The following is a 23,915-nucleotide window of genomic DNA, read 5'->3' as shown; positions in this document are numbered from 1 at the left end:
AGGGAGGGCTTGGAGGAGAGGGCAGGGATGCCGGCCTCGCAACTTCCAGGTTCAAGAAACCTCAGAGAGCAAGAGAAAGATGGGCTTCCACAGTTCCTCATTTCATCACAGTCGCTGAGCGAATGGGGAAACTAAGGCCGAGAGGGGCAGGGACTCACCCAAGGTCACGCAGCCAGCCCGGGCGTGGGCGACCGGTTCCCCGAGCCCCGCCCGGCGCCCGGAGCCGCTAAGGCGGGGTGGCGGCGCCCGGAGCCTGCGCCCCTGGGCGCGGGGGTGGCGTGGGTGGGGTGGGGGGGGGAGCCGGCCCTGACCAGGAGCCAGGCTGCGGCGAGGACCCGGCAGGGTGGGGCTGCCTTTTGCAGAGCGTCCGGCAGGGGTCGGCTCGCTGCTAGCCCGGCCCCTCCTCCGAGCAGCTGCCTCAGCCCGAGGTAATCTCGGCCCCGCGCTTAGGGCGCGCGGGGCCGGGGGCGGAGGGACAGCTGCGGCCCCGCGGAGGAGGGGCGCCGGGGGGACGGACCCGGGCTGCGGGCGGCGGCGCTGCCGGGCCGGACTCCCGGGAATGCCCTCTGGGGGCGCCGCGTGGGGTGGGGCCGCCCGGCCCTGCAACTCGAGCTGTTGCCCCTGGTTAAAAATACCGGCTGTCCTGTCCTCTCCCTCCCCATCCCCCGCGGTGCCCTCCCGTCCGGGCCCCAGCCCTCCCCACCCAGACTGGGGCTGGCCCCTCCCCGGGGACAACTCTGCCTTTTACTAATTTGTCCTCTCGCGCAGTTGGCCCGGCGTCTGCGGAGGGAGGGGCGGGGAGACGCCGTGAGTTAGAGAGATAGTCTGAGAAGGTGCCCGAGAGATAAGGAAGGGCAGAGAGGAAGCGGGGTTGGAGCCCGAGGAGGAGGAAGAGAAGGGGCAGAAGGAGGGAGGGAGGGAGGGAGGAGGGCGGAGGGGCCGCGGGAGGAGGGCGGGGAGGAGCGCTCTTCCTGGTTGGGCCCTGTCCTCAGCTGCCACCGGGGAAGCCAGCCGCAGGGACCGCAGCGACCCCCCTAACACTCCTCCCCCAGGTAAGGAGGTGGGTGCCCGGGCCGCTGTTCCCGGAGCCTGGCCGCTGCTCCCGGGCTGAGGGGCTACCTCTACCCCGGGCTCTCTGAGTGCCTGGGACTGGGGCGGGGGCTGGGGAAGCCGCACAGCTCCGGCGCCCGCCCCAGCCTGCGTTGCTCACTGCCCGCAGGGGCCGGGCTGTGCTGGGCTGGAGGAGGGCCGGAGGGGAAGGACTGAGGCGCAGCAACCCTGATCATTCAACCTGTCTCAGGAGCTTGGGGAGGGGGACCCCAACTGCCTGGAGTACTCAGCCCCCAAGCCAGGGAAAGGGGCCAGTGTACAGGAGCTCGGCTAGTTTGAGGAGGGGGGTTACAGGCAGGCAAACAGTCAAAGAGGCCTTCCCTGGGGTCTCCACCGTCTTGGTTCCTTGTGTTATTATTTCGGGCTCCGCCCTTCCCCACCCTGACTGGCCGACCACAGGACTGCAGACCCAGGACAATGGGCATCTGGGAAAAGAGAGGTGGTAGCACTGGGTGGGGGTAGGGAGATGGTGGCTAGCATACCTGGGGGGATGGGAAGCCCCCTCTCCAGGGTTCTGGGAGCAAAGGGAGGTGGCAGCCCTGATTCAGTGAGAGGAACAGTGAGGGGGGGAAACCCCAGGTGTGGGGAGGAAGGCTGGCAGCGGGCTGGAGGGCAGTGTTAGCAGACAGGAGCCCCAGCTCTAGTCCTGGGAAGGCCTGGGTTCTGAGCAGGCCCATCTGTCCCACAGGATGGCTGAGGAGGTCATCATTCCGGTGTACTGCACCGGGGTGTCTGCACAAGTGCAAAAGCAGCGGGCCAAGGAGCTGGGCCTGGGCCGCCATGAAAACGCCATCAAGTACCTGGGCCAGGATTATGATCAGCTGCGGGCTCACTGCCTGCAGAGTGGGGCCCTCTTCCGTGATGAGGCTTTCCCCCCAGTGCCCCAGAGCCTGGGCTTCAAGGACCTGGGCCCTAACTCCTCCAAAACCTATGGCATCAAGTGGAAGCGTCCCACGGTGAGAGGGGCCACCCTGGGTGGGATTCAGTTTACACCCTTCCGGGGTGAGGAGTGGGAATAGGACTCCAGGTCCCTAGAGTGGGGTCTGGGATACCTGGGTTCCAGTTTCTAGGAGGGGCTGGCCCAGAGACAGGACTCTGGGTCTCTTGCAGGAGCTGTTCTCAAACCCCCAGTTCATCGTGGATGGAGCCACCCGTACAGACATCTGCCAGGGAGCACTGGGTAGGCCCCGGGGCGTTTTGAGTATTTTTCCGAAGCGGTTCCCTATACCCGTTCCTCCTGCTCTGCCTCAGCCCCTCCCTTCTGCAAGCCCAAGCAGGCTCTGGCTATCAGGGCTGGGGCTGGGGCTGGTTTGCCCAGATTCCTGGGTCTTTTCTGTAAGTTGAGGGGCACTCTGCCCAGGGAACCCCAGCGTCTCCCCAGCATGGCGCTCGTGTGCACCATTGGGCGCAGGTTGGTAGAGCAGGCCTGACGTGGCTCTTTCCCATCCCAGGGGACTGTTGGCTCCTGGCGGCCATCGCCTCCCTTACCCTCAATGACACCCTGCTGCACCGAGTAGTTCCACATGGCCAAAGCTTCCAGGATGGCTATGTCGGCATCTTCCATTTCCAGGTGAGGAGCCCCACATGCACCTTGGGCAAGGGGGGTGAGGGAGAGAGGGGTAGCAGGCACTGGAGTTGGTGGGGACACTGAAGTTAGGGTGGCTCAGGGCCACACCTTGCAGGGCCAGTCCTCCCTCTCGAAAGTATTGTATTTGACCTCTTGATTCCACCTCTGATCTGTCATGTGTGAAAATCTGTCATGTGTGAAACGGTTGGGCAGGTATTTTGGCTGGCAGTTTTCCTGGATGCTTGTGCACGTCGGGGGGAAAAAAGTGCTTAGAAGAGTAGAAAGATCTCTGTGTTATATCCTGTGGGACAACTCCTTTTCCTCCTCAGGGTCTCAGTTTCCCTATCTGAGAAACAGAGAGTGTTCTGCCGGGGAAAATCGGCCAGCACATGTGGCCATCTACACCCTTGGCATCAGTCCACCCACCCACCCACTCCCAACTCCGCCTGCACTTTGGCAATCGCCAGCCTCTTAGAGAGCCTTGCAGAAAAGAGAGACTCGGGATTAAGCCTATTTAAACCAGCGTTTCCTGATGTTGTTTGAGCACAGGGCCCATTTTTCGAATCACACTAATGAATTCTCAGTAGGCTGGTTTTGGGAGAGACACACCCCCGGGAAGCCTGGATGAGAATCTCTGGCCCCAGTGTCCTCTCCTTCCACCTAGCCAGGGAGCCCCTTGCCCTACCTCGTCCTCACCGGCCTCAGGCGCCTACGGCTTGACTTGCAGGACCCACCGTGCGGTGACAACTACTTTGGCCAAGTGTGGCACCTGCCAGCGTTGGCCCACCGGGGCGTGGCCTCACCGCCCTTTCCCCATCCTCTCCCCTCACTCCTCCAATCCGCTCCTCCCCGGCCTCTGATTGGCCCGTTCACTCCCTCACAGACAGTGCGGTGGGCGTACCTCCTCCCTTCGCCCCCTTGTTCCCCGCGCGCACACACACAGCCCCGAATGACAGTGCCGTAGGACTGAGTCACTTTTGGCCTCGGTGGGCCGACTCCTACCTCTCTGGGAAACTTGCCCCTCAAGGCATCTATGAAGCAAACCCTGCGGTTTGCTGTCCACCTTGTGGTTGAAGGATCAGGATGACACATTTTCATTCCACACCTAATTTACATAGGTATCCGCAACCCCCCCTACACACACGCGCGCACACACACACACACACACACACACCCCACCTCACCCCCATGGCCTAGAATGGGGAGGGGGAAAGGCAGGGGTCATGGCCTTAAAAGGGTCCGGGAGAGCCAAGGCCCAAGGGCTTTGCAACCTCTCCATACCTAAAAAGGCACCTTGGTCTGTTTCAAAAAATATCAACAATGCTGCCCTAAAAACTGCCTTCCTAATCTTCTTTAGTTTTCCCATGAGGAAGGCATTGCTGTTCCCTTTTGTGGACAGGGAAAGTGAGGCTCAGAGAGGATAACTTGCTCAGATCCCGTGTCTAGGATTATATGACCTAGAATCAGGTATCTAGTAAGTGGGAGAGCTGCTGAGGCTTGAGCTCAGGCCCGGGGGATCTCAAAGCAGGTACTCACTGTGCTCCTCTTCCCCCAGCTGTGGCAGTTTGGGGACTGGGTGGACGTGGTGGTGGATGACCTGCTGCCCACCAAGGACGGGAAGCTGGTGTTTGTGCACTCTGCCCAAGGTAACGAGTTCTGGAGTGCCCTGCTGGAGAAGGCCTATGCCAAGTGAGTAGGGGCCCAGCGAGAGCTCCAGGCCACCCCCAGAGTGTGGGGTCCCGCTTGGTACAGAGCGCTGACCGGGGCCTCCCACAGGGTGAATGGCAGCTATGAGGCCCTTTCAGGAGGCAGCACCTCCGAGGGCTTTGAGGACTTCACAGGTGGGGTCACCGAATGGTACGAGCTGCGGAAGGCGCCCAGCGACCTCTACAGCATCATCCTCAAGGCGCTGGAGCGAGGTTCCCTGCTGGGCTGCTCCATTGATGTGAGTGTGCTCCATCCTGTGACCTGAGTCTCCTAGTGGTTCCCTCTCCCTACCCAGCCCAGCCTCAGACTCGCTGCAGGCTTGGCTCCAGACCCCATCCTTCACCTCACACCATCCCTGGATCCTCACCCAGCCTCGCCCATCACTTCAGTCCCATCTTCCACCTCCATGCCTGGCATCATCCTGGTCCCCAAAACCTCAGACCTCAGCTTGTTTTCCTGACTTCAGCTCCTTGTTCCTGTCGTCTAAGGCCTTGCCTGTCTGCTCTCCAGTTTGCAGCCTCAGACCTCAGCTCCTTTCTAGTTCCGGCTCCCGTGAGCCCCCGCTTCTTCCCGTACTCCATTCACTCCCTCAGTTGCTTTTCTGTTCCCACGGCTCATCCTCAGACCTCCTTCATCCTTGATCTCAGCCTCCACCCCCACCATCACTGCCTCCTCCACTCTAACCCCGCCCCCATGCTCTTCCCCAGTCCCACCCGACTCTAGTCTGTTCTCGGCCCTCTTCTCCGCCTCACTGTTTCCCTCCACACGAGGTCCTCTGAGGACCTCGTGGCTCTGTGGTGAGGCCAGGGGCTATGCATGCCTGTATGTATGTGTTCATGCATGTTTGCATAGGGTCTGGCCAGCTCTGGCCAAAAGCAGTGTCAGTGGGGTGCCCAGGCCCTGCCACCAGTGGTAACATTGGTGGAGTAGCAGGAAGCACCCCTTCGAGGGGCTGAGATGGGGTCAGGGTTCCTGCCTGTCACTTTCCATAGCTGTTGTGTGTGCAAGGGAACGCCAAGACTCGGGGCTCATCTCCTGACCAGGGATGGGAACACTGGCCATAGTATGTGTGTCTTTCTGCAGATCTCCAGCATTCTGGATATGGAGGCTGTCACCTTCAAGAAGCTAGTGAAGGGCCACGCCTACTCTGTGACCGGGGCCAAGCAGGTACTTCCCCACGTGGAGGTCTTCCCTTTAGGGCCGTTCCTGCTTCCTAGTCTCTCTGGCCCGTGGCCAGGGCTGTGGGAGAGGCCGACTCTTCCTTTGACCTCCTGCAGCACCTTTTCTATCTCCTGGGGACTCTCATCCAGAGATGTTTATCTTGTGCCACCCTGACTTACTCTAGTTTGTGCACATAGTTGCCTTCCTCAGCAGGTTATTCCCCATCAGGCTTCTCAGCTGTTCTTTCCATGGTGGGTGCTGGGTGCTGAGCTGGGCTCGGCGAGGGTGAGGTGGAGGGAAGGGGCGCTAAAAGTGTGTTCCAGAAGCAGGCACTGATGGGAGCTCTGGGGAACAGGTGAATTACCGGGGCCAGATGGTGAACCTGATCCGGATGCGGAACCCCTGGGGCGAGGTGGAGTGGACAGGAGCCTGGAGTGACGGGTGAGGAGCCGCGGACACTGGCCAGGGAGGCTGGGGGAGGCTGTTCAGTGCCACTGGCATTTCTGCTGGGGGCTCTGCCAACCCAGGGTGGGCTCGGGATTGGACAGAGGGGCCCATCTGCATGTGACTGGGTCTGAGGGCTGCCCTGACAGAGCTCAGGCTGTGTGGGCCTCTGTGCCCAGCCTGTGAGCATCCTCGGGGCATCTGACCCGGCCCCTGTAAGACAACCCCTGGGACTGGGATCTCTGGACTTGGCCTGGAGGAGGCCTCCTGACCCGGGCCAGGGGAGGACAGGCCTCGGGGACAGAGGCTGGGCAGGTCAGTGGCCGGCAGCCCCTGGCAGTGCCCTTTCCCCACAGCTCCCCGGAGTGGACCAGCGTAGACCCTTATGTTCGGGAGCAGCTCCGGGTCAAGATGGAGGACGGGGAGTTCTGGTGAGCAGCCCCCTCTTCAGTCTGGCCATTCTTGGGGACAGGCACCCCAGCTCCCAATCCCCCCAAACCCAGCTGTGCCACGTCCCTCGGTGCCCTGGCTGGGGGCCCTGGCTCACCTCTCACCTCGACACCCCCTAGGATGTCCTTCCGAGACTTCTTGCGTGAGTTCACCCGCCTGGAGATCTGCAACCTGACGCCCGACACACTCAAGAGCCAGAGGTTCCGCAACTGGAACACCACCCTGTACGAGGGCACCTGGCGGCGGGGGAGCACCGCGGGGGGCTGCCGCAACTACCCAGGTGACCTGGCCTTGAGGGCGCAGGGGGGCGGGGTCTGGGCCGTGCTGCCCCGGACATGTCTTCTCTCTGAGCCTCAGTTTCCTCGCTTGTAAGGTAGGGGTAGTTGTGCTGACCTCGCGAGTTTGCTTTGAGGATGAAATATTGAATGTCCTTGTAAATTCCAAAGAGCCACATTTGATTCCCTTGCTGGGGTCTGAGCCAGAGTGCTGACAAGGGGAGAAGGCTTCGTTGCTGTCCAGCCACCTTCCTGTCACTCCTCATTCCGAGACCTTCCTCCTGGCCCACTGTCTCCCTCCTTGATTCTCTGTCACCTTTCCCTGGGTGTCTAGATCCGTGGGGTATCGTTCCTCTCCCATCTCGCCTTCTCTTCTTGCCAGGCTAGAGTCCTCATCCTTACCAGGTTGGAGTCACCATTTTAATCTTCCCCCTGCAAACGCTCGAGCTTCCCGGCCCCTGGGTCCCTCTGCTCCTCTTCCCTGGTACAACCATAACCCTAGTTGAACCCTCTCCACCGGCTCCAGAACCACTGACTGTGCCTGGAGAGAAGTTACACACCTGGGGCAGCATTTTCCCTGTAAGTTCACAGACACAAACCTCAGTCGTGCACTTTGCATGACCCCAGCAGCTCCTATGAGTACGTTCCCACTCTCTCCTCAGACCTGCCTCCACTGTCACTCTCATCTGATTTCATGGGACACCCGTCCCGTTCCCACCCCCAAATCCCCCAGCCTGTCTGGACCTGTGCCCGCCTTTGCTGCCTTGCCGCCTGGGACAGTGGCAGAACTGTCCCTGCTCGTGGGGACCCCCCACCTCTGCTCCAGACTCCCTTCTCCCTCACTCTGAAAGCCTCCCGCTCCTTCATCTGTCACCTCGCACTCCGTGTCGTGATGAGAGAACTGCCTGCCTCAGAACAGTCGCCGTCTCTCGACCCACTCCCCGGCCCATTTCTCTGCTCCCCGTCAAAGTGAAATTTCTCAGGAGTGCCTCCCTCGGCATTTCCTTGCTCGCTTCCAGTTTAGTGTTTAACCCCCTCCAGTCCAGCTTCCACCCCACCCCGGTGCTGCAGCGTCTCACTGGCCAGCTTTGGCTGTGCTGCGTCCACCACTGCAGCTCTGCTCTCATGACCTGCCCCCTTTGCAGTTCTCAGGCTGGCTCACAGCCCTCTGTTTTCAAGCATTCTTCTCCCTCACAGGGATCTAATTTCAGTTTTTCCCCAAACAGATGACCACTGTTCCCTGTACCAATTATTGAGAAGTCCATCCTTGCCCTGCAACACCAGCCCCGTCATACAGTTCCCACTGTATGTGCGGGTCTGTTTCTGAGTTGCTTTTCTGTCCCTTGGCCTATCCCACGGCCAAGAGTGCATTGGTTTAGTAGCTATAGATTTATAAGTCCTGAAATTGGACAGGATGAATTCCTTCTTCAGGAGTCTCTTAGCTCTTCGTGCTCTTTGCTTTTTTTGGTTTTTTCTATGTGAATTTTAGGATCAGTTTACCAAGTTCTACAAAAAGCCCTTTTGAGATTTTACTTTGGAATTGGATTGACTCTGTAGACCCATTTGGGGAGAATTGATATCTTTACAATTTTGAGTCTTCTTATCCAAGAATGTGGTATATCTCTTTATTTATTTAGGCCTTCTTTAATGTCTTTCATCATAAAGGGCTTATACATCTGTTGAGATTTATTCCTAGATACGTTATCATCTTGTTGCTGTTGTAAATGGTATCTCTTTTAAAATTACCTCTCCCAAGTAGTTGCTGATACTGTAGCATGCAGCTGACCTTTTAAGTTTATTCTGTATCCAGCAAACTTGTTAAACTGTAATTAACTTTACTCATTTTTCTGTAGATTCTTTTTGCTTTTCTAACTGACAGTATAGCACCTGAGAATAGTGATGAATTTGTTTCTTTTCCAATTCTTATTATTTTTGTTGCATTTTCTTGTTTAGTGTGCTGGCCAGGCCTGCAGCATGCTGACTAGCACTGGCTATGTCCTGGTATTACCCCTCTCTCAAAGGAAAAGTTTTTACTAGTAAATGTTGACTGTAGATTTCATCACTAAAAACTTTTCTACTCTGGGTTTTTGTTTTTGTTTATAAATTTATTTATTTATTTTTGGCTGTTTTGGGTCTTCGTTGCTGTGCACAGGCTTTCTCTAGTTGCAGTGAGCGGGGTCTGCTCTTCGTTGCGGTTCGCAGGCTTCTCATTGCGGTGGCTTCTCTTGTTGTGGAGCACTGGTTGTAGGTGCGCAGGCTTCAGTAGTTGTGGTGCACAGGCTTAGCTGCTCCATGGCATGTGGGATCTTCCTGGGCCAGGGCTCGAACCCGTGTCCCCTGCATTGGCAGGCAGATTCTTAACCACTGCACCACCAGGGAAGCCCCTTGTTTTCTTTCCTTTTTTTTTTTTTTTTTTGCGGTACGCGGGCCTCTCACTGTTGTGGCCTCTCCCGTTGCGGAGCACAGGCTCCAGACGCACAGGCTCAGCAGCCATGGTTCACAGGCCCAGCCGCTCCGTGGCATGTGGGATCTTCCCGGACTGGGGCACGAACCCGTGTCCCCTGCATTGGCAGGCGGTCTCTCAACCACTGCACCACCAGGGAAGCCCTTGTTTTCATTTTTGTATGCACCTTTTATCAGATTAATGAAGCTTAATGTTATTAAATACTTTATTATTAGATTAGCTTTTTTCTTCTATCTGTTAAAAAGGTAAGTTACACTGATCACTTTTCTAATATTAAATTAACCTTACATTCCTGAGATAGAAACAACGGAGTCATGACATAACTTTTTTTATACAATAATTTTACATCCATGTTCATGACTGAGATTTGCCTGTAGTTTTCCTTTCTCATGCTTACCTTGTCTGGTTTTGGTATTGGTGCTGTATTTGGCTGGTAAAGTGAACTGGGAAATGTTTTCTCTTTTTCTGTTTTCTAGAAGAGTTTGCATAAGGTGGGTATGAGTTTTTGCTTGAATGTTTGGTGGAACTGGTCTATAAAGCTGTCAGGCCCGCTCTTTTATTTGTGTGAACATTAACTTTTGTTATTGAGTATCTTTAATGGTGATTGAATTATTCAGGTCTTCTATTTCCTCTTGAGACTATTTTGATGAGTTTTATTTTCTAGAAGTTTATCCTTTGCATATTGTTTTCACAATTATTAGCATGAAGTCATGCTTAATATACAATACCTCTTCTGTAATGATATCATCTCTTTTATTGATAATGTTGTTTGTTGGCATTGTCTCTTTTGTTTTTATTAATCCTGTGAGGGGTTTGTCAATATTAGTCTTTAAATAGAAATGATTTTTTTACTTTATTGATCCTTTTTAGTATTTTTTTCTATATTATTAATCTTTGCTTTCTTGCTTGTTATCTTATTCCTCTGCTTTCTTTGGATTTATTTTTAGACTTTATTTTATGACGTCTTTTTTTTCTTTACAGTTTTATTGTGATGTAATTGACATTCAGCCCTGTATAAGATGCACAGCATAATGAATTGTCTCACATACATCATAAAATGATGACCACAGTAAGTTTAGTGAACATCTATCATCTCATATAGATACAACATTAAAGAAATAGAAAAAGTGTATTTTTTCCTTGTGATGAGCACTCTTAGGCTCTTAGGATTTACTCTCTGCACAGCTTTCATATATAATGTATAGCAGTGTGAATTCTATTTATCATGTTGTACATTGCAGCCCTAGCAGTTATTCACTTTAAAACTGGAAATGTATACCTTTTGACCACCTTCATCCAATTCCCTCTGCCCCCACCCCTTGCCTCTGATCACCACAAATGTGATCTCTTTTCCTATGAGTTTGTTTGTTTTTGAAGGATAATTGAACTACAATGCTATGTGAGTTCCTGGTCCACAACATAGTGATTCGATATTTCTGTACATTTCAAAACGATCACTACAATAAATCTAGTTGTCATCTGTCACCATACAAAGATATTACAAAACTACTGACTATATTCCCCACACTGTACATTTCATATCTGTGACTCATTTGTTTTGTAATTGAAAGTTTGTACCTCTTAATCTCTCTTACCTATTTGTCTTCTCTCTCTCTCCCCCTCCTCTCTGGCAACCATCTGTTTGTATCTCTGACTCTGTTACTGTTTAGCTGTGTTTTTTCATTTGTTTTGTTTTTTTTAGATTCCACATATAAACAAAATCATCCAGTGTTTGTCTTTTTGAATTAATGTTTTCATTTTCTTTGGAAAAATACTCAGGAGTGGAATGGCTGGATGTCATGGTAGTTCTTTTTTTTTTTTTTTTCGGTACGCGGGCCTCTCACTGTTTTGGCCTCTTCCGTTGTGGAGCACAGGCTCCGGACGCACAGGCTCAGCGGCCATGGCTCACGGGCCTAGCCGCTCCGCTCTTCCCAGACTGGGGCACGAACCCGTGTCCCATGCATCGACAGGCAGACTCTCAACCACTGCGCCACCAGGGAAGCCCTCTTGTGATGTTTTTATCTGGCTTTGGTATCAAGGTAATGCTGGCCCCGTAGAATGAGTTAGTTTATCAAAAGAAATAGTAATGTAAATGAGAAATCACATAGAATAGTAATCAAAGCACTGTGTACCTATATTAAAAAAGAAAGAACTGAAAACAATTGCCTAATTTTCCACCTTAAGAAACTAGTAAATGGGCAAACTAAACCCAAAGCAAGCAGAAGAAAGCCAAATAAATGAAACAGAGAAACAATAGAGAAAAATCAATGAAACCAACATTTGGTTCTTTGAAAAGCTCAGCAAAAAGTGCAAACCTTTAGCCAAACTGAACAAGAAAAAAGATAGAAGACTCAAATTACTAAAATCAGGAATTAAAGAGAGAACATCACTATCAACCCAACAGAAATAAATGATTTATAAGAAAATACTGTGAACCATTGTATGACAACAAATTAGATAACCTAGATGAAACTGACAAATTCCTAGAAAGAAACAAACTACGAAAATTGACTCAAGAAAAATAAAAAATCTGGATAGACCTGTAACACTTAAGAGATTGAATCGATAATCAAACCTCCCAGTTATTATTTTATTGTTGATTTTTAACTTAATTTCCTTGCAGTCAGAAAATATGATCTATATGAGATCATAGGTTTGAAATAAACAGAAGCTGGTGCTGTGGCCCAGCATGTGGTGAGTTTTTATTTTACAGATAAGGAAAGTGAGACACAGTGATTAAGTAATTTGCCAAAGTCACTAATAAGTGGCAAAGCTGGGATTTGAACCCTGTCAGTGTGAACCTGGAGTCTGTTCTCTTGACCAGTATACTGTTCTCTGAATATTAGGGGGAATCTTCTATAATTGTTCATTATATCAAACTTATTGATTACTTTGTCTGCTTAATCTATCCATTATTGGAAGAGGGATAATAAAATCTCACACCATCTTACTAGCTTTGCCAATTTCTCCCTTTATTTCTGTCAGTTCTTTTTCTTTGCATATGTTGAGCCAGGTACATCAAGTTTAAAATTGTTATAAGTTCCTAGTGAATTAAACTTTTTTTTTTTACTATCTAGTGACCACCTTCATCTTTAATAATTCTTTTTACTTTCAAGTCTGTTTCAGTTTGTGTTACTACGCTGTTGCAGTTTTCTGTTAGTTACTGCTAGTACTTTTGTGGTATGTCTTGTTATACCGTTTCTATAGCTCAGTGTTTTAGTTATCTCTCATAAGTAGCATATAATTGATTTTTTTAATAGTTGAATTTGGAAAACATTGTCCTTTGATTGGAAAGTTTAATCCATTTATATTCATAGTGATTACTGATATATTTGTATTTATTTCAGCAGACTTACTATGCATTTTTGATTTGTCCCTCCTGCTATGCCTTCTTTTGGATTGAATTTTTTCTTTTCCCTCTGCTAGTTTTTCCCTCTGAGTTTGGAAGACAGAAGGGCTTGCTTAATAAGTTCCAAAGTTAGTCGATCAGTATCTTTACCCTCCACCTGAATAATGTAAAGACTTGAGAGTATTTAAGTTGGATCACACCCTCCCTTTGTTCAATCTGCTATCTTTAGCTAGTATTTTAATTCTTAACAGTTTTCTGCCTGTCCTAAATTAAGCACCATCATCATCCCCATTATTTGGTATAGCCCGTATTTGATTGATTACCCACATAATATCAGTATTTTTGCTCACTATTCTCATGAATGGTGAGACCTTTCATCGGAGATCATTTTCTGTCTGTCTGCAATATATCCTTTTGAATTTCTTTTACTGAGGGTCTTTTGGTGATAAACTTTCTCAGTACTTGTATAAAATGCCTTTATAGTGTGCTCATTCTTGAGAATTCTCTGGATATAGAACTCTGAATTGACATTACTTTCACTTCCCTGAATATGCTATTACTCTTCACTCTGCTTCCACTGTCACTATGTGAGTCGGGAGTCTGATTGTCTACCATGCCTTCTGAAATGGTTTGTCTTTTTTCACTTTTAAGATTCTTTTTCTTTGATATTCTACAATTTGACCATGATGTGTTGAGGTGGGGATTTCTTTTTATTATGCTTTGGATTGGTCGAGCTCCCTGAGTATGAAGATTGATGTCTTTCAACAATTCTAGAAAATTGTTAGCCATGATCTTTTAGAATATCACCTTCCTACTCTCTTTATTTTCTCCTTTTGGAATGCCAATCAAATGTAAGCTGGACCTCCTCAGTCAACCCTCCAGATCTCTTAACATCTCTTAAACGTTCCATCTCTGAATCTCCTTGGATTGCATTCTGGGTAGTTTCTTTAGATCCATTCTCAATGCACTAATTTTCTTTTTTGCTGTTGGTTAATCGTTCCAACAAATACTTAATTTCACTTGAAAAATTTATTTCTGGAAGTGTTAATGGCTCTTTTTCTAATCTGTTCATTCTTGCTCATATATTTAAGCATCTCATTTATTTCTTTAAGTATAGTAAACCTAGTCTTTCATATTCTGTGTCTGATAATTTCAGTATCTGAAGTCTTGGTGAGTTGTTGTTCATCGCTGCTCATTCTCAGCCATCATGAGGTTCATCCATTGTGGCTGCTGGTTCTCAGCCTTCTGAGGTTTTTGGCTTTTTTGACCTAGAAGTTTATCTTCAGGAGTTGTTTGAGTTATTGGATGAAGTTAACTTCCTCTAGTGTTTGTGCCAGTCACCTGGGATACTCCCAACCCAGGACTCTTAAAAATAAATTTTCTCCTTAAGGTTTTTTTTTTTACCTCATGGGCAGCATGAATTAAATCTGCAAGCTCATGAGAAGGCTGGCTTGTGGTTATAAATCCTCAGGGAATGTTTCACTTCCTCCCAGTGGTTTTATTTTTCTTTCACACTTACGCTGCTGGCATTCCTCACGGAGCTTCCAGTTTTATGGCTGTGATCTCCTACTGGACCTCATCTCCTGCCCCTGAGCCCAGGCAGGACTCAAGACCTCTAGGAGTCTGCAGAAATCCTTTGGCATTATTTACCTTTCATGGCTCCCAGTTTCCATGTTTTAAAACAGCTTTATTGAAATATAATTCACATACCACATAATTCACCCATTTACAGTGTAAAATCCAGTGTGGCCTTTATTATATTCACAGAGCTGTGCACCCATTATCACATCAATTTTAGAACCTTTTCATTACCCCCAAAAGAAAACCTGTACCCCCTGGCTGTTACTCCCAAGCCCCTCCTCCCCCTCATTTCCAGGCTACCACTAATCTACTTTCTGTCTCTCTGAATTTGCTTGTTCCCAACAATAATTTAATATAAATGGAATCATACAGCACGTTGTCCTTTGTGACTGGCTTCTTTCACTTAGCATAATGTCTTCAAGGTTCATCCATGTTATGTAGCATGTGTCAGTACTCCATTCCTTTTAATTGCTGAATACTATTCCATTGTTTGGTTATATCACATTTTGTTTAAATTGGGTTGTTTCTACCATTTGGCAATTATAAATAATGCTACTTGGAACAGTCACATGTTTTTTGTGTGGGTGTATGTTGTCATTAATCTTGGATATACAGACACCACCCCCCCCAGAGGAGTGGAATCGCAGGGTCATATGGTAATTCTGTGTTTTACCATTTGATGAACTGCCAGACTATTATGCAAAGTAGTTGCATCATTTTACATTCCCACCAGCTATGCCTGAGGTTCTGATTTCTCCACATCCTCATTTATTTTTTTAAATTTTTTATAAATTTATTTATTTTTGGCTGCATTGGGTCTTCATTGCTGTGCCCAGGCTTTCTCTAGCTGTGGAGAGCGGGGGCTACTCTTTGTTGCAGTGCACAGGTTTCTCATTGCAGTGGCTTCTCTTGTTGTGGAGCACAGGCTCTAGGTGTGTGGGCTTCAGTAGTTGTGGCACACAGGCTCAGTAGTTGTGGCTCATGGGCTCTAGAGCACAGGCTCAGTAGTTGTGGTGCACGGGCTTAGTTGCTCCGTGGCATGTGGGATCTTCCCAGACCAGGGCTCAAACCCATGTCCCCTGCATAGGCAGGCGGATTCTTAACCACTGCACCACCAGGGAAGTCCCCACATCCTTGCTTATTATCTATCTTTTTGATTAATGTTAATTTTGTATGTGGGGAGGGGGAAATGCTGGACTTATTGGTGCCTTTAAGAAGAAGTTTTGGGGGCTTCCCTGGTGGCACAGTGGTTGAGAGTCCGCCTCCCGATGCAGGGGACACAGGTTCGTGCCCTGGTCTGGCAAGATCCCACATGCCGCAGAGCGGCTGGGCCCGTGAGCCATGGCCGCTGAGCCTGCGCGTCCAGAGCCTGTGCTCCGCAAGGGGAGAGGCCACGACAGTGAGAGGCCCGCGTACCGCAAAAAAAAAAAAAAAAAAAAAAAAAAGAAGAAGTTTTGCAGCACTTGGTTGTTTTAGTCAGGAGGATTGTTCAGGCAGCTGAATCACTAAATTGCCAGAAATGCAAGTCCCCCTCAGCCCTTGCAGCTCAGTGGCCTCCTCTCAGAGCCTGCTTTCTTTCGCCCTCTTCTAAGTCACTGTCCACACAGCAGCCACCTTCTTTTTTTTTTTTTAATATTTATTTATTTGGTTGTGCCACGTCTTAGTTGCAGCAGGCAGGCTCCTTAGTTGTGGCTCCAGGGCTCCTTAGTTGCAGTTTGACGGCTCCTTAGTTGCAGCAGGCGGGTTCCTTAGTTGTGGCACATGAACTGTTAGTTGCGGCATGCGTGTGGGATCTCGTTCCCTGACCAGGACTCGCACCCGGCCCCCCTGTACTGGGAGCACAGAGACTTAATCCACTGCGCCACCAGGGAAGTTCCTGCAGCCACCTTCTAAAATCCTGATCCAATCATGCCCCTCCCAGTGCAAACCTGTCAGGGAGTCCTTTTGCTCTTTGATTCAATCCACACTTCTTATCACCGACCCTGCTTCCCCCAACGTCTGCCAACCTCCCTGGATCCCCTGTGCTCACTGGAGCCCCAGGTGTGGGTCTTTTCTTCTCCCTCTGCCTAGGCTTCCCAGGGCTTCCCCTTCAGGTCTCAGCTCAAATGTCACCTCGAAGATTCCTTCCCTGCCCGACTTCAGCTTGCTTTCTTTGTAATTGTTCCATTAACTAACCTGACTTGTTCATGCTTTGCCTCTGGTTCATTCTGGAATGGGAGCTCATGACGGCAGGGACCCTGTGTGTCCCTGTGGCACATCTGTCACTTGGCACACAGTGGCCACAGTAATATTTGTTGAATGAATGAATGAATGAAAACATGGGGGAGGGGAGGCTTGAGGGGACTGCTCTGCTTCTCCTTTGATCCCGCCTCCCTACCTCCTGCAGCCACCTTCTGGGTGAACCCCCAGTTCAAGATCCGGCTGGAGGAGACGGATGACCCGGACGACGACGACTACAGAGGTCGGGAGTCAGGCTGCAGCTTCCTGCTCGCCCTCATGCAGAAGCACCGCCGTCGGGAGCGCCGATTTGGCCGCGACATGGAGACCATAGGCTTTGCTGTCTACGAGGTGAGAGAGCGGGCGGATCGCCCAGCACCCGGCAGAGAAAGCGGCCTCCCTGCGAGCTCCGCCAGGGGGCGCCAGGGGCGCCAGAGGACAAGGCGGCGCTCACCCATCCTGAGCCACCGGGGCCAGTCACACCCCTGAGGCACGCAGCCCTAGACTGAGCCTTCGGGAAGCACCTGCTGAGGCCCTCCGCCAGGACTGGGGCAGCCAGGGGCCTAAAATTCAGCCCGTGGGGTAGATGGAGGATGAGGAAGATGTTTAGCTAGGAGAGGGGAGGATTCTGGGATTCTCCCCTGTCCTTAGAGGCTGCATGGCTGCTTTTGGGCAGAGGGATCTGCCTTAGCTGACACCTGGGAGGAAGACTTTGACTCAGTTTCAGAAAGAAGTAGGCAAGTGGTCTTCCCTGAAGGACTAGTGAGCTCCCTGTCTTGGAAGTATGTATGCCGAGGCTGGCCATGGAGGGCCCTGCTTCACGCACTGTATTCAAGACAGAAACTTCTGGATCTCCCTGGTGGGGGTAAAGGACAGTTGCAGCCTCAGCCCAGACCCACAGCCCCTTGCAGCAGATTGGGGTGGACCTCCAATCTCCCTGGGCTGGAGGACTCTGCAGTTGGCCGCCCCGGGGGGCAGTCCTGGAGGCTCTGGTTCAGAGCTGAGGTGCAGGGCATTCCAGAGGCAAAGAGGGCCCCGCCTGGGACTCCCTCCTGGGGTCGCTGGGGTCCCTCTCTGGCATGAATACAGGTCTGGGTCAACACTGGCCCCTGTCCAGGACCCTGTCTCCTGGTCTCCTCATCCCATCATTTTCATCTTAAGAACTCAGGGCCACTGCCCAGCACACACCACAGCGTCTGCCCCTGGGCCAAGCAAGCATCTCTAACTTCCCTCGTCTCTCTGGCAGGTCCCTCCGGAGGTAGGTGTGGCATCTGACTCGCCTGGATTTACACACCCTTGAACACACATGGCCCGATGGTGCCCAGAGGGAGCAGGACGGCGGCAAGCCCACACGTAGAGAGCTAAGAAGTCTCCTCGTTTTGGGGCTAACACAGTGCCCCCACCCCCCTGCCCGCTGTTCAGTGGGCAGAGCAAGCACTGTCCTCCTGGGGGTCAGAGCAGGTAATAAGTAAGGGAGCTGGCTTTGAACCCTGGCCCTCAGAGCCCCACCTGACACGCACCCGTGAGGCTCTTCCTGTCTTACTGTTTACGCTGAGGCCATCTGGGGTGCTGGTTCGGAGCCGGTTGGTAGTGGGCTGAGTGTTCTGTACCCTTGAGCAAGTCGCTTAGGCTCTAAGCCTTGGCATCAGTGTCTGTAAAATGAGTTGTCACGAGCGTTAAGTGAGGTGACATGTGTAAAAGGCCCTGCAGTGTCTGATACAGGGGAAGCTCCGGGTAAAGATAATGAAAAAGTTATTTCATGGTGTCACAGTATCTACATTCACCTCATGGTGTCTCCTCCCCCTCCACCCGGTGCAGTAGGCAGGGCTGTTACCCCCATTTTACGGATGAGGCAACAAGTACTATGACTTGTCAGGGTTGGGTAGCCTCTGGGTGACTGAGCCGTGACACAGCTCTCCAGCTGCTTGGCCAGAACCTGGAGCCTGGGGTCTGGATCTGGGTCTGGGACTGGATCTGGGTCTGGGGGCAGCTCCTAAGGGTGGGCTGAGTGGGCAGCTGCAGCCCCCGCTCCCTCCTTCCCTCTCGCCAGCTGATGGGCCAGCCGGCCGTGCACCTGAAGCGGGACTTCTTCCTGGCCAACGCGTCTCGGGCCCGCTCCGAGCAGTTCATCAACCTGCGGGAGGTCAGCACCCGCTTCCGCCTGCCACCCGGGGAGTATGTGGTGGTGCCGTCCACCTTCGAGCCCAACAAGGAGGGCGACTTTGTGCTGCGTTTCTTCTCAGAGAAGAGCGCTGGGACCCAGTGAGTAGAAGCCCCCCTCCCCGCTCTCTGCACCCCCCCACGCCCCTCCTGCCCCCTCCACCACTGCTGACTGGCCCCGTCTCCCCACCCTCTGCAGAGAGCTGGACGACCAGATCCAGGCCAATCTCCCTGACGAGGTACGTGCCCTGCCCCCACCAGCCACCCTCCTCCTCTCCCTCACCCTGGGTGTCCTGTGCCCTGGGCTCCGGCTGGCAGCTCAGAGCCCCTCCTGGCAGGAGCCGTAAGAGTAATACTAAACCCTCATTTGCCCCGCACTTTACAGTTTGCAAAGGACTTTGTGGTAATAATGGCACAGGGTCCCTGGGTTCTTGCTCTCTGCTGGGTCTGTGCTGAGCTCTTTACCTGGGTCACCCCGTTTCCTCCATAACAGCTGTGTCAGGGTGCTGTCACTACCCTCTCAGTGGGAAACTCAAGTTCAGAGAGGTTAAGGAACTTGCCCAAGGTCGTGCAGCAGGGAATCAAAGCCTCACTGTTCATCCTTGAGCTGAACTTCACCCTCCACATTTAGGCCACAGAGGCATGGACAGGGATAGAGTAGGGGCCAGGTTCCCATTTTACAGATGAGAAGAGCGAGGCTCAGAGGTGAAGTGACACATAGCTGATGAGTGGTCCCAGCCCTGCCTCCAGCAGCTGCCCATGCAGGGGCCAGGCTGGGGTGCCCCTGACCTGCTGTCCCCCGCTTCTCCATCCAGCAAGTGCTCTCAGAAGAGGAGATTGATGAGAACTTCAAATCCCTCTTCAGACAACTGGCAGGGGAGGTAGGCTGGGCGTGGTGGACGGGTGCTCGGGGGCACCGAGGGGCAGCCTTTCCCCAGAGTGGGTGCCATCCTCCCTCTTCCCCCAGGACATGGAGATCAGCGTCAAGGAGCTGCAGACCATCCTCAACAGGATCATCAGCAAACGTGAGCATCCCTGAGTGGCCGCCCTCCACCCCATGTCCTGCTTCCCAACCCCCCTACCCCCCCGCCTCCGTTTCTCCAAACTCCAGAATCTAGCCTTCGGCTCCCACCCTGGGCTGAACCCAACCCCTTGGTCTTCGTGGGTGGGGCACCCTCCACCACCTTTCTGAGGCCTGCTCACCCCCTTTTTCCTCCCAAACTCCTCATGCCGTCTTGCTGTTCTCCGTGCCTCAGCGCTGTGCCTGGTGTAATTAGAAGCTTAGCCGGCTGACAGCACCTTAGGGCCAGTGTGTGGGCGCCCCTTCCTCCCAGAAGGCAGGTGGCCGGCTTCACTCCCCAATGTGCAAAACTGAAGGCAACTGCCCTGCAACCTTCCCTTTGCCCCCGCCTCTGACCTCTCACCTCTGACCTCTGTCCATGCTGTTCCCTCAGCCCAGAACCCCTCTCTTGCTCTTCTCAGCCTTCGAGGCCTGCAGCAAACCCCACCCCTGCCGTGACCACCTATGCTGCACGTTTCTACTGTGTTTCTTTTACTTCTATTTAGCACTGTTCCTTTTCACTCGGGTCTAATGGTGGTGTTGCCGTGCCTGTTGGGACACCGGCTTGACTGCTAAAATGCCTTAAACTCTCGTTTCTGATGATGGAAACAACCCTACACACCTACTGGCCTAGATTTTACACACCAGGGGACGGGAATGGTGCCTCCCGGACCCTTGTCCCACCAGTGTGCCCAGCACGGGGCAGGCCCAGGGAGCCGGCTGGGTTGAGGTGTCGGGGCTGGTTTTTCTTGCAGACAAAGACCTGCGGACCAAGGGCTTCAGCCTGGAGTCCTGCCGCAGCATGGTGAATCTCATGGACGTATCCTCCCTTTGCTTTTGCCCCCTGAGCCGGGCTTTGGGTTGGGATGGAGGCATGGGGAGAGCCCTGGGTGACCCATCCCAGGAGCAGCACAGAGAAAGGGACAAGTGTGGACAGACCAGTTCCTTCCTGGCATCTTCCCATTGATCGGGGTGGGGCGGGGCCCGAGGCACAGGCCTGTGTCCACTGAGAGGCGGGCAGGGCCTCGTCTGCAGGTGACCCTGAGGCTGGTGCTCTGTTTGAGCCCCTCCCAGCCACCCTGATTCAGGCCTGGCCCCAGGCAGCCATCTGCGGGCTCCTGCCGCTTCTCCCCTCCCCCTCCTCGTCTTGCTGTCCCCGGTGCTCACTCACCCAGTACCTGGTTTAAGCTGTGGAGTTTTCTTCTTAACGGCCGCCCAGCGTGATGGCAACGGGAAGCTGGGCCTGGTGGAGTTCAACATCCTGTGGAACCGCATCCGGAATTACCTGGTAGGTGGTCCCTGCTGGCAGCACCCTCCCCTCCTCTGCAGCCTCAGTCACAGCAGGCGGCCGGGCTCCGGCTCCCAGACCAGCTGTGTGGACTAGGCCCTTGCCCTGGGTCCGCCTCTCCGAGCCCACATATCCCAGTGGCTGACCCCCTTCGGGCCTCTCCCCTCCACCCTCGTCAGCCCTCCACCCTGGGCAGACGGGAAGGGCTGGATGCTCGCCAAGCCCTCACCCTCTGCCCCCCACCCCCACCCCCCCAGTCCATTTTCCGGAAGTTTGACCTGGACAAGTCGGGCAGCATGAGTGCCTACGAGATGCGGATGGCCATCGAGTCTGCAGGTGAGGCCTGAGGGCTGGTGGCACTCGTGGAGCCCCGGGGAGATGGCCCTGGCTCGCTTCTCTGACAGCTACCCAGGGCGGTGGCCCGCCCACTCGCCCTTGTCCCTGGGTGGGGGGGTGATGGCCATGGTGTTGAAGCAGTAACAGCCATCTGCTGCCTTTTTCTCCTGGTGACTGAGCCGAGCGCTTTATCAGCACTTCCTTTTGTTCTGACTGCAGCCTGATGAGGATAGGGTCTTTCATTATTATCCCATTGAGCAGAGCAAAGTGCAGCTCAGAAAGGGGTAGTGACTGGCCTGAGGCCACACAGCCAGGGAGGAGTGGAGCTGGCCTCCAGAGCTTCCAGAGGGAGCAGTGCAGGGCTCATCCTCAGTCCCACGTCAGGATGAGGCCAGGGCATTCAGAACAAATGAAACTGGACCCTGGGCCCTGATGGCCAGCACCTGCTTCCCTGGCGCAGTCTGGGTCCTCAGGCTCCCTCTGGACCAGCACTTGCCCAGCTCCCGGCCCTGCCCAGGAGGTCTTCATGCCCCCCAGCCCTGGGGCTCACCCTGCCCAGCCTCAGTCCCCCTCTCCGCCCCCTCTGGCCCGGCTGCACCTCCCTGGCCCTCACCTGCTCTCCTGCGCCAGGCTTCAAGCTCAACAAGAAGCTCTACGAGCTCATCATCACCCGCTACTCGGAGCCCGACCTGGCTGTGGACTTTGATAACTTCGTGTGCTGCTTAGTGCGGCTGGAGACCATGTTCCGTGAGTGTCCCCGTCGGCTCCCCGCTCCAGCTCGGTCCCCAGCTCGTCCCCAACGAGGGTCTCGGGGAGGTGGGGTCCAGGCAGGCTGAGTGCCAGGCGACAGGGAGTTGGGTGGGAACTCTGGAGGGGGCTCTCGAGCAGCAGGAAGGGCTGCTCCCCTGCTGTGAGGGTGAGAGAGCTTGCGGCTTTGGGGAGGTGGGGGTGAGGCAGGAGGTGGGGCCCGGTCCTGGCCCTGCCTGAAGGTCCCACTGAGTTCTCAGCCCCATGTCATCATTTCTTGAACACACAGGGTTTTTCAAGACTCTGGACACGGATCTGGATGGAGTCGTGACCTTTGACTTGTTTAAGGTAGGGCTGTCCTCCGGTCGGGTTGGGGAAGGTGCTCAGGGGCAGTGTTTTCTTACCCTCCTGGGCTGGAGGCTGCAGCCTCAGCGCCAGCCCTAAGGCCGGCCACCTGGGTCCTGCAAGGACACGCTTGGGTGTCTGGGTCCTGGGAAGGATGGGCCAGACCCCTGGAGGCCTGTACAGGAGCCAGCAGCCTGGGCTCCCAGGGGTCAAGGAGGTAAGAGAGTGCCCCGCCCCCCTCCCCCGGGAGGGTCCCTCTCCCACCTGCCCTCAAGGGGGTGAGGAGATGGCGACTCCCGAGCCATGGAGCTGGGAGGCCGGACTTGGGGTTTCTGCCCTGGCTGACCCCTCTCTCCGCCCTCTGCCCGGCAGTGGTTACAGCTGACCATGTTCGCATGAGGGGCTCTTGCATGAGCCCCTTGCTGTGCTTCTCTGCCCTCCTCGTCTGCCGGGCCGTGCCTTCCCGCCACGCCACACCAGGCCACACCAGCTGCAAGTGCCTTCCTTGGAGCAGGAGGCGGCCTCGTCCTCCTCGTCCTCACCTCCCGGCCGCCCCGGTTCATTTGTTCTGGGCAGAGCTGTGTGGCCCTCCCTGCCTCCACTGGCCACGGGCTCAGATGGACTCCCCCAGCCCCTCTGGTTGCCAAACCGGGAAGGCAGCTTTTGCTAGTTCCTGCCTCAGGATGAGGCCCCAGGGGGAGCTGACAGCCCCAGGCCTCTGGACATCCTGATGTGTCCCCTCCCCTCCCTCCACAGGCCACCCATTCCACCCCCAAGCCCACCACGCCCCACCTGCAGCCTTTAAACTATAACCACTAGCTCTGCACACCTGCCACGTAGCCATGCGGAGCACCCTCCCAGCTGGGGCGTCCTCCGCAGGGCTGGGAATGAATGCCTGTTCCTTCCTGTGCCGGAGCCAGTGCCCCCCTCTGCCCCACATTCCCCCCAGCCCTGTCCCCACTTGCCGACCAGGAGCGGCCTGGCCTGCGGGGTGGTCAGGCCTTCCCTCCCTCCCTCCCTCCCTCCCTCCTTTTTTATATTGGTGATTTTAAAGGGGCCTCTGTGGGGACTGATGTACCACCTATGGGGGTGCCAGAGGCACTTGGGCATGGGGTGGGGCAGTCTCATGTTTCCATGCAGAGAAACCCCAAATAATAAAGGAAACGGCCCCACCTTTGACTCTGGAGTGTGTTTCTGCCTAAACCTGCTGCCCAGGAGGGCACAGCAAGCCTTGTCCTGCAGGGACTGCTCAGGGCCTCACCCCCGCCCCTGCCCTGCCCTCCATCCCCTTCCCCATCGCCCTGGAGGCTCGCACCTCTGCTAGAGTCCTGGGCATCTGGGAGGGGAGGATGGGGCCCCCGCTGCAGGGACAGGGCCATACTGCTGAGGTCCCACATGGCCCTGCTGGTCCTCCATGCCCCCCTCCTCTAAGCCCTGACCCCTTCTTTCCCTGCACACTCTGCCCATGTGGCTCTGGCTCAAACCCAAACCCCTACTTAGCGCAAACCTGACTCCCAGGAAGCTCCCCAGAACACAGAGCCTCCTTTAAGTCTTCTCGGGTGGGGGAGGGGAGTTGCCCCTGTGACCCAGACACCCGCAGCTTATATAAGCTGCTCCAGCCCCTCTGGGATCCCAGCTGTTCTTACCAGAGATA

At 53.7% G+C, this 23,915-nt stretch overlaps 1 protein-coding gene across 1 annotated transcript; it reads left to right on the top strand.

Moving 5' to 3' along the window:
* Nucleotides 1-473: 473 nt before the first annotated feature.
* On the top strand, nucleotides 474-23,434 carry CAPN1 (calpain 1). Its single transcript, XM_060102812.1, has 22 exons — nucleotides 474-1,052; nucleotides 1,799-2,066; nucleotides 2,221-2,290; nucleotides 2,562-2,680; nucleotides 4,233-4,366; nucleotides 4,454-4,622; nucleotides 5,468-5,551; nucleotides 5,901-5,986; nucleotides 6,346-6,420; nucleotides 6,559-6,719; nucleotides 16,495-16,676; nucleotides 17,572-17,583; nucleotides 18,376-18,587; nucleotides 18,685-18,724; nucleotides 19,301-19,366; nucleotides 19,453-19,510; nucleotides 20,301-20,365; nucleotides 20,765-20,833; nucleotides 21,091-21,169; nucleotides 21,800-21,916; nucleotides 22,206-22,264; nucleotides 22,634-23,434. Exons 2-22 carry the CDS (start codon nucleotides 1,800-1,802, stop codon nucleotides 22,658-22,660), a joined length of 2,151 nt encoding a protein of 716 aa, XP_059958795.1. The 5' UTR covers nucleotides 474-1,052; nucleotide 1,799; the 3' UTR covers nucleotides 22,661-23,434.
* The last annotated feature ends 481 nt before the right edge of the window (nucleotides 23,435-23,915 follow it).

This window comes from Mesoplodon densirostris, chromosome 7 (genome assembly GCF_025265405.1).
Source record: "Mesoplodon densirostris isolate mMesDen1 chromosome 7, mMesDen1 primary haplotype, whole genome shotgun sequence".
NCBI classification, from domain to species: domain Eukaryota; kingdom Metazoa; phylum Chordata; class Mammalia; order Artiodactyla; family Ziphiidae; genus Mesoplodon; species Mesoplodon densirostris.
This window is presented reverse-complemented; position numbering and strand designations above follow the sequence as displayed.

Bases quoted from the DNA above. Each gene is read 5' to 3' on its own strand.
- CAPN1 (XM_060102812.1), top strand. From the start codon at position 1,800: ATGGCTGAGGAGGTCATCATTCCGGTGTACTGCACCGGGGTGTCTGCA. The intron at 6,720-16,494 runs GTGACCTGGCCT...TACCTCCTGCAG, and splicing joins GGGCTGCCGCAACTACCCAG to CCACCTTCTGGGTGAACCCC. The intron at 20,366-20,764 runs GTATCCTCCCTT...ACGGCCGCCCAG, and splicing joins GCATGGTGAATCTCATGGAC to CGTGATGGCAACGGGAAGCT.